At 36.1% G+C, this 10454-nt stretch overlaps 1 protein-coding gene across 4 annotated transcripts in view; it reads right to left on the bottom strand.

Moving 5' to 3' along the window:
• The window catches only part of GRIA2 (glutamate ionotropic receptor AMPA type subunit 2), a 93567-nt gene that overhangs the window by 6267 nt on the left and 76846 nt on the right, over positions 1 to 10454 (bottom strand). For all 4 annotated transcript variants that reach the window (XR_001873291.1, XM_017805834.1, XM_017805832.1 and 1 more), the window contains exon 13: positions 1 to 34. This exon is cut by the window's left edge and continues 214 nt beyond it. Coding sequence is in view for 3 of the 4 variants with exons in the window: in XM_017805834.1 (XP_017661323.1) it covers positions 1 to 34 (34 nt within the window). In the remaining variant the exon portion in view is untranslated. The remainder of the gene's footprint in view (positions 35 to 10454) is intronic.

Here is a 10454-nt window from a genome sequence, read left to right as displayed (position 1 = left end):
TCCACATTTTATCAAATACTGCAATTTTAGATCTCTGTGGAGACAATATGAAGCCTAATTAACTAATCTTTCTGTAGACAGCAAAAGCACACCTGGGAAAATATGACTATGTTATTTTTAGGCAAATTTATTATCCAACTTTGAAAGATAGCAACACCTACATTCTCTTTTTCTATTAATATTATGCTGTCATTGTATTTTTTTTGTATTCGTTATATCGGTGTGAAAGATTTGAAGTGAACAGCAGTACTTCCACTTTATGAGGTGTGCCAAATTAAAAGGCTTATATTCAAACTTCAGCAAAATATTAATCAGAAATTCCCACTCAAACAAGATGATCTTTTTTTGCAGCTCTGCAGCTGTGCATTACGCAAACAAGATGTGAGCTGAAATGTGTCAGTGGCACTAGAAAACTTCAGATTGCTCCACAGAGGAAACTAACATTGCTGTGAAAGCCGAAGGGAACATTAACAGTGAGGCACCTGGTTCAAGGTTGTTCTTATTCCACATGCCTCTCCTATTCAACTCAGCAGGTCAGGGTTTTCCTTCAGAAAAGTTTTTACCTGAAGTATGTTTCTTTCGTTTTAACCAGTTGGTAGTTATAACTATAACTGGCAGTTTTAACTACCAACTGATTGTTATTTTTTAACCTGGAAAAAATAAAGGAAATCAGTTTGCCACCTAGATGTCACCAGAAAGGAAGCAGACAAAGAAACAGCAGACACAATGGGACACGTGACAAGTCAGGGTCAGATATTACTATTATATGTGGTAGTATACCAAGTCTGTATAAAAGATAAAACTTATGATAAAATGTATTAGAGGCACTTCTCTAATAGAAACATCTTACAACATATACTTCAGAATTGCAATTCTGCTCCAGTATCTATGACCGTACCATTTTAAAAATAATCAAATCAAGTATAAAAGCATTAGTAATGCCTTCACCATCTCTGAAGGTTTCACTGTTCTTGTGGTATTGCATTAGCATTTTCCCAGAATTACCCTTATCTTCATGCCCAGAAATGTAGTCTAGGAAAATTCTGAGGCTCAGATTTCTCCATGGTCTCTGTACAGTTATTAGTATAAAAGGTTCTGGCAGTACCAAGAAAGATTTCTAACATCTAAATTTTCCAGCCATTACCAGAATGTACATGCGCATTGACAAAGTTGGCTTTTTGCAAGTTCCCTTGCAGACCAGTTGTTGCATATTCTGATCTACTGATCTATACATACTCAGTATACCCATAAATACCAAAAGACTTGGATATACTCAGCATAACTAGAATGACAGAAAAATAACTGCGTGCTAAAGGCACAGTGGGTTTCTCAGATTCTTGGAACATCTGCCATATTGCATACACATTTTTTCTGTTCCATCCAGAAGATCATAAAACATATGATCCTAAAAATTAGGAGAATCCTAAAAAAATATATATCACATCATCTTTGAAAAGGCAATTCAAGAAGCAAACTATCACTGTGTACTATAAGCTGGGCAGCTGAACAGGAAAGGTACAAGGAGCAGTCTTCCCAAATGGTCAAGTGTTAAGAAGATACTTCCCACTAGATGGCTCACAGGGTCCTTGTTGTATGCATAAAGGTATGAATATCTGACCCAGCAATCATGAAAATAAAAATCTGTAAGTGTTCTGTAAGAACGTCACCAGAAAAATAACACTCAGAATGTGCCATGACCAGACAGTCCTCTGCAGCCATGAACACTGAAAAGCATCATGCTGGAATTCACACAGCTACGTTTTGATCCTTACTTAGTCCTTGACCTTGTCTAGTTCCCTAAAAAATAAGAGCAGTGAACCACTACCTACAGGTGACTTCTATGGGGTTTTTTTATATTGCTACATAATATATGTTTTAATACATTTGGTTTTCAGAACTGTGCTTTTTTTTCCCTTCATTATTTTCATAACTTTTTATTCAAAAGGTAGAGCTAAAGATGTGAAAAATGGCAGTTAAGAGACCATCAAGCATTCAGTGTGCACACACACACTCACTCACTCATAAAGCCCACTTTATTGGACTGCTAAAAAAAGCACACGTACATATCCTAATTCAAATGTATTGAACAAACAACAACTAAAAGCACACTGCATTGTTATTTACATTTGGCCAGTGCTAGAGTTGACCATATTTTTTATACCTATGCTGTGCTTGTTTTGCTTGGAGTAGAGTTAGTTTTCTTCACAGTAGCTAGTATGGGGCCTTCATCTCCTTAAAGTGCATTTGGAAAAGCATGCAGTCATTATCAACAGGAGACTAAACCACGAGGAAACAGAATCCTTGTGAATGTGGGATGCTCCGTGTGCAAGTTGGGCTTTTACAGCTCTTTCTTATATACTCTTTCTTTTAATGGCATCAAAACCCTCAAAGGACAGCAGCGCTCCATAAAAAACACAACAACTTTTAATCATGCACCACAAATACAGAACCATTGTTGATTGCCATATTATTTGACTATAAGAAGGAAAGAATATGGAAATTATCTGCACTGCTCTTAATTACTGTAGCTGATTGCTATTGCAAGGTGACACTCCAGTGTATATATGAAATGCTAAAAGCTAATTATAACTTTGGTATTACAATCAACACCAACATGACAGTACAAGACCCTAATATTCACAATGAATACCTTTTATCATATTATTTAAGACTTACTATGACAATACAATGATATAAAAATACCCTAGGAACTGGGTAATAGTAATAGTTATTGTTACATGTACACATTCCATTTATATGTAAAATATTGCCTTCATTAATAAACTAATTAGAAAATTAATTTATGCAAAGTTTTATCAACTTAATTAGCTGTGTTTTGTGGGTCACCAGATAACTTTTTTTTTGACTTTCAAAGACCTATTATTCTTCAAACTGGGGTGCTGTATTTAGTATGTCATTGACAGAAATAGCTTTTCAGACTACTAACATTCTACTAGATGATGATCTTGTACTGTGGGAGCAGATCCCTAATTCTCAAATATAATTTGTGAAACCACCTTGTTGACCTTCCGTACTGAACAAAAGTACAGGAACTGGTATTGTCACCAGTAGTTAAAAAAAAGTAACGACAAATAAAACTTGGCAATTTACATAGTAAATCAAATACTATTAGATCCAAAAAACACAGAACGGAACTTGTTTTTTCAGTCTCTTTAATTAGCTAAAGATTAAAAGGACACAGTTAAAAAGATTTAAAGATTTAACGCACTTACCCTTGTTTATACTGGGTGAATATTTAAGGTGAATGAAAGTTCAACTAAGTTGAAGTTCTAAATTTTGTAATAATTTTATTGAGTAATGGTAAAAATTAGTTGCATCTTAATATGCAGTTTTATAGCTTTTTAGTTTCCATTACTTCAGCTACCAAAAATATCTTTACTATATTTGGTCTAATTAATAAAAAATCTAGAACATTCTACTTCAAGAACTAATTCCTCAAAAGTATACTTAAAATAATTTTTTCCAAAAATATGCAAGACAATGATCTTAAATAATCATCCTATTCTCCACATGATTTAGAATTAAATGATCCAGGTGTGTCTTACAAAGGCATGTTAAAGTTCCCAAACCATTTAACTGCCATTAAAATACCAGCTGAAATGGCTCCTCCTCTGAGATTTACTAATCTCAACTTCCTTGGAATCGAAATTCCTCCCCATCATTCAGCATATTCATAAAATCAAAACAGACCATTTCAAAGTCATTGCTTTAAAACCTCATATACATGTCACAAAAATTAATTTCTACAATTCTGAAGTGATGATCACAAGGAAAAGCCTGCTGTCCACTCCTAGAACTAACTTTACTGTAATAAACCTACCAATATAGGGACAACTGTACTACAGTCATGTTGTGGCATCAGCTACTACAGCTTTGCAACATCACTGTAACACAAATGTAGATTTGTGAGCAGGATCTCGATTTGATCAGATGAAACCTGACAACATAAAGGAAACAGTACGTGGTATAATGCGAACTGAAAAAACCAGCAAACAGCAGCAAGTTTTCAAACCTCACAAGTGAGAAAAAGAATGGTAGAAAGGCACTTGCTGTGCAGTGGGAAGAAATGCAGAGAACAAAGACAATCTATGCAAAGGACATAGTCTAAATATATACTTTAGCCTTGTTTTTGATGAGATTAAAATAAAGAAAGACTGGAACACTTGATGCTGGAACATGTTGCCCAGAGAAGCTCTGGATGCCCCATCCCTGGAGGTGTTCAAGTTCAGGCTGGATGAGGCTCTGAGTAACCTGGTCTAGTGAGAGGTGTCCCTGTCCTTGGCAGGGGGTTTGGAACTAGATGATCTTTAAGGACCCTTGCAACCCAAATCATTCTATGAATGAGGGTACAGAAAAGGAAATGATCAAGCTGGATGAAAAAGAAAAAAAACTTATTGCACCCATACTAGGGGAGGGAGAATAAACTAAATTCCAAAACACAAGAACACTTTCTCAAGAAGTCACAAATCTGTAGAGAACTGCAGATGCTGTTTCTGGAATCTAGAACCATAAACTTACTGCCTGGACTGAGGAATGAAAAAGCATTCAAAGCAGCTACTGCTCTTTTGGTATGAAGAACTGCACGGCATGCACAGCTTCTGATGACAATTTAAAGTGAAAACATTTCAAGACAGAAATGACTGGGATTAGTAGCAAAGGAAATTGGGATAGCAAAACACATCAAGTCAGATAATAGGATATTATTTATTTGTTGTATATGAGAAGTGGAAAATTCTGATCACTAGACTGATAGAAAGGAAGTTAAACTTTCCAGTTCAAGAGCATGGTCCAGCAATTTGGGACCAGTAAGAAAATCAACAATACAACTGAAGATCATCAGTTGATAAAAACAAAAGAAACACAGATCTGTCACTATGATCAAATAGGTTACCAGAAAACACTGTGACAGAATTGGGAGAAAGTTATTTCCAGAAAAGACAGAGAAATATAAATGGCTTTGTACAAAGCAAACTGAGATCTCGGATGGCATACAAAGTAAACCTCTGCTCATTCAGGATTAAAGCATCAGGAAAATAAGCACTGAGAAGATAAAAATCCCTGTAATTATTAATGTACTGTAAAATTGAGGATAAACTAGTTATAAGTACATATAGGCTGGAAAAATAAAATAATGTTCCTAACCATAACAAGTGAGGTATTATGGAATTATGTGCTCCCAGGAGTAGTGCAAAAAGAACTTATTTATACATAGAGTGTGGCAATTTATACGACAGATTACGCAACACCAGAGAATCTTCAAACTATAGTGCTGCAAATTCATTTTTGTCCATCAAAAAATTACCTTCTACACAGCATACTTTATTTTGAACAACTAAGAAAGCCTGATGAAAACTTGAAAGAAATGGTCAGGAATATAATGTGGTTTTTATTAGGCACAATTTTCCCCTAAAAACAAGAATATAAAATTCTATTAAAAAGGAATACGTTTAATTTTTAATAAGTATTATGCAAATACTAACTTGAAATTGAGGTTTCTGAGTAATATTTGTAACAAGATTTCTGAAGTCCCACAGAATTTTGGTCACTAGGCTTACTGACATTAGAATTTTGGGTAATGTGGAAGCAGAAAAAAACCAGACCCTGAAAAATAACAAAAAGATACTTTGAAGAAAAAAGGAAATATTGAATACTGAATTATTTTAAAATAACCTTCAGAATGGCCTAAATCAATTCTTTTGTGTGTTGTCAAGATGCAAGGACCTCAAAAAACAAGACACAAGTGAAAATTCTTCACTTGAACCCCCTATATCACAGAAAAGTGTATCTTCAGTAATATGCTACTGGATGCAAAGGGCAGTCTTTGCACTAACTCAGATCTGACTATTCTCATTATTTCAGCTATGTACCTTTTTCTCCTGTCAAACTAAAGAGTCAAACCCGCACTCTCCAATCACATCTGCTTCACAGATTCAAGAAATGCCAATCCTATACCCCCTGCCTCCTAAGGTGCCAAGCAGAGTCCGTGGTAAATTTTACAGAAGATGTCATAACTGAGCCTTTCGTCTCCTTCACCTCTCAGAGGCTTCTGTTGAGCAAGTCAAAATTTAACTCTGGAAACATATGTCCTATAATTCTGCTACATCTCAAACTTCAAAAACTGAGAGTGAGGTATGATTCATAGTTTTTTATCTCAATTTAATTTAAAAAAAAAATCAGTGTTTCTTCTCTTCTCCCTGGTTTTAAAGATTTGCTGTGGCATATTTTTTTAGAAATTTCAGTATCTCGATGAGCATGAAGACAGATCCAGGTTCATAGACTGATGTATGCTTTCTCTCTTTTTCCATAACCTTTTGAAATGTAATTGCTAACTTAAATACTTGTACAAGTTAAAAAATATTTCAAAATACTCATAAAAACTAGAGGCACTGGGTTGTGTTTAAGACTCCTAGAAAAGACACTACTATTTTCCTTCAGGCCAAATTTTCTTTGCCTCCCAAGAGATAACACTTTTGCAGCAGAAATTACTCAAGGAGTCTTGTCAGCTCTTCTTATGTTTATTGCTGGCTTTCCACTATGTGAGAGGATTTCTTTACAAGACCAAGGATTATCATCCTTCCAGCATGTTTCCAATGCCCAGCTTATCATTCTGCAACTCTTGTCTCTTAAGAAAGAATAAGCAACTCTTGCATAGTCTCCTCAGTGAAACATAAACGATACTACCTTGTTAAGGAGCAGTTCTACTTGGTTTTATTTTGGCAGAGGATCTATTTTTAAAGGCCACCAGAACAGCTAGAACAAAACAGATCGGTCTGTTCATGTCACACTTGGTTCAAGAATAGGTAAATATGAAGAGGTTTTAAATAAAAACTAATGCAGAGAGAAAGTAAATTAGTCTAATTATTGCTGTGCACATCGTTTTTTGTTTTTTTTGAGATGCCTTATTACCTTACACACAGGACTAGTTACAATTTATCTTCTATGGGAAAAAAGGTAGCAAGAAATCATTTGTCTATCTGATTTGTACGTACCTTTAATGAACAGAGCTAGGCATACAACAAAAATATGATTCAATTGTAAAAATAATTAACTTTTGTTCTGGTTGTATCATTTTGATAGTAATTTTCAATATGCCTTCAAGAAGGTGGAATGCATGGAAACCTTCCAGTGAATGCTTGCATACTTACTTTGATTCTTCCCGTGTCATAGCCCTTGAAAATACGTGAGGCAACTTCAGGAGTTAACACATGTAGGTAATGCTTTAAAATTAACTTCTGCAGTGGCAGGTGAACAGGAGACTGCCTTCTTGGGTGGCTTTTTTCCCCACTTCAAAGTTAACTATGTATCAACTGCATTTACCACAGTCGCTGAGAAATCACTGAAGGTAAAAATAGTGCGTGATCGTGGAGAGTATCACTAGTACCTACCGGAGAGATGGAATTGCACTGTCCCATAATTTACCGCTCCATCAAGTAGTGTGTGTGACCTGACACTCAGAGAGATGAGGCACCTACACAAGGTCAACTGAAACGACTCCTGACTCTTCCAAGCTGTGCTTGCAGACTTATCCACATTCTCATGACTACGATCCACTACTGATTTGAGAAAAATGACGCACTTTGGGAAAACCATGGCCATGCATAATTTCTTTGATCTTCTGCCCATAACTCAAGAGAAAATGCAACAGCAATGCAACATATATTTTTGTCTGGGCTTTCAGTTGCACTAAGAACTCTACAAGCACTATCTCTAAAGCAGAGATATTTGCTAGCAAATATTAGAAGTGGTAAATAACTCAGTGTAACAGAACTCTTTAGATTTGGATTGTACTTGCAGTTCTGCTAGTACCAACTTTGAGATCTCCTGAGGAAAACTACTCCACATTTTGGTATTTACAAAGACCTGATAGATCTGCCATTAAAGAAAACAATTCTGTATCTATAGATTTATATTTATAAAATTATCTATAATGGCCAGTCTTCGCGAGCGAAGATTAGGGAAAGGTCATTAACCCTTCGAGCCTGCGCAGTGGATTTTTTAGGTGAGACTCAGCGTGCGCTGAACTGAGCCCACCCTTTAATCCTGAGGTTCATCTGCGGGGCCAAGTGAAACTCAGACAGTGGCAGTGAGGGTCTCAGAACGTAGGTTTGTTTAGAGTGACCTTCTATTAGATGGATTGCCTCACAGGGCTGACGAGCTCCATCTGCCCGGGGGGCCGGGAATCGAACCCGGGTCGCAGTGGTGAGAGTCCTGCACCCTAACCACTAGACCACCAGAGGCCCCAAAAATTATCTATAACATTATTATTAACAACTAATAGTATCCTGCTGATATTTACTACTCAGCAATGCTGTGTCACTACATTTCAATTTTTTTTTCTCTTTTAAAATACTCTTAAATCCATTACTTCTGCACTGACATTTCCTACATAGGATGTACCAAGCTTTTGCTTTTCCTCTTAAAGCAGCACTAGAAACACCAGAGTACAATGCCTTTTCATCCCTTTTTCTCAGTTATATTTCTTGATGCAGTGCCAACTGATGCTGTGCTCACTGTTGGCAAGAATAGCTCCTACTGGTCCATACTACCTTTAAAGCTAGGGAGTTCATACCTAAATTAGGGTAAAGAGCAAAGACAATACATCTTTCGTCATGAATGCCAAGGATGTTATCTCCAAGTCACATGATATCGACTAGCTTGTATGCCTACTGTCTGTAGGATGTGTGGTGAGCAGTCATAGAAGCTGGACAAAGACTTGAACCCACCTCTTTCACTTAATATTGCATACATATATATCAAGCTATTCAGGACAGGATTTTTCAGCTGACTTTCACCATCTAGCTTATTGCTGAGATTCCTTTTTGAAAAATACTGTGAAACATTTCTTTTTCAATTGTGTAAAGTATTATCAGAAAACATCTTTTAATAGCAAAGAAAATTCAGTTTACTGTTCTCATCCCCAGTACACAGCTACCCTTAATTTTATGCTGTTCCAGCATATGCTCTACTAGTGAAGATTCAGTATACGTTCCATCAAAAGAAGACAGACTTGCAAATAATGCTACTTCTTCTTGAACTGAAAACAGACTAACTGAAAACCCCCAAATGTTCAATTCCTGACAGTGACAGAGCAAAAGCCAGCCCATTTTAGCATGCTGCTAGAAAAATACTCAAGTTGTTTCCAGCTGTTCAAAGAATTCGAGTCCTAATTTCAGGTCATATAAAAATCACACATCTACTTCAATCCAGTCAGAACACAGATATACTCTGGGTGAAATTTTAGTCTCAGTGCTAGAGATTCCTTTCACATTATCTGCAGCAGAAAGATTATCATTCTTGAAACTTGAGTTTCAGGCCTCCTAAAAAAAATTCTGACAGTTGTTATTTCCTGAAAAATAACTGGGCAAGTTTAAGTGATTTTTAGCAAATAGTAGATAGAGCCATCAGGCTAAGAAGTTGTATTGCACATAGTGCACCAACTTTTTTGTGATAGAAATTGCTGAGATTTCCATAGATCATTAGAGCCTTGTTTGTGCAGAGCCAAAATATGAAGAATATGCCCTCTCAAAGCCTCCACCTAATTTTTACAAAAATAAGTTCTTAATGCTCAAGTAATCACCAGGAACATTAGTTGTGTAAAAGTGGAAATATGTATATATACGCTAGGAGCATAACTACATACTAAAGCATGCACATACCAACATTTTTTTGCTTTAAAAAGAAAAGCTTAAAAACCTCTAAAGAGAAACTATTCAAAAGAAGTGACCTACTTTGAATTCACATTCAATCCCCAGTACAGCCATGATCTAAAAGGTTTATGTTCGCAAAACCAGAAACAAGTCTATATGCTTCTAAATGCTTCTAAACACTCTTAAATTTTGTTTAAACCTAGCATCCTGCACTAAAAAACCCTGAAAACACAAGTTACTTTTCTATTTTGGCATGCCAGATGTACTTCCATTGCACACAGAGAGACACATAGGGCACACACACAAGGTAAAGCTGTTATGTTTTTTTTCTCAGCAGCCTTGGTCTCTCACTCATTTGCTGGATGGATTTCACCATGCTAGCTGGTGTCTCAAGGGCCACCTGAGAGACATTGGAAGTTTCATGTATTTTTAAAACTGCAATACACAGAGGTAGAAGGTGAGGACTGACAGCCTTCCAAGGCATTGCTGTAATGCAAATACAAATAAGAACTGTTTTCAAAAGTAGGCATGTATTTACTACAGCAGCCAGCAGGATTATATTCCATTCCCCCTCTGCAAGCTTGAAAAATCATGTGGAATACTTATTAAAACATGAATGTGCATCTTCCCATGTTTGTGTTCACTGTGTGAGTACCTAAAATATAGCAGAGCTATTAAACAGATGAATGACATCAACTCCCTTCTTCAAACATACCTTGTTTTTCACTTTATAGTGGAATTTTTTTTAGGTAATTTTGCTTTGCATATTTATATCAAGACCCTTAT

The sequence above is a fragment of the Lepidothrix coronata genome, unplaced genomic scaffold (assembly GCF_001604755.1).
Source record: "Lepidothrix coronata isolate B3197 unplaced genomic scaffold, Lepidothrix_coronata-1.0 Scaffold13, whole genome shotgun sequence".
NCBI lineage: Eukaryota > Metazoa > Chordata > Aves > Passeriformes > Pipridae > Lepidothrix > Lepidothrix coronata.
The sequence above is the reverse complement of the archived record's forward strand: the minus strand, read 5'-3'. Positions and strand labels throughout refer to the sequence as shown.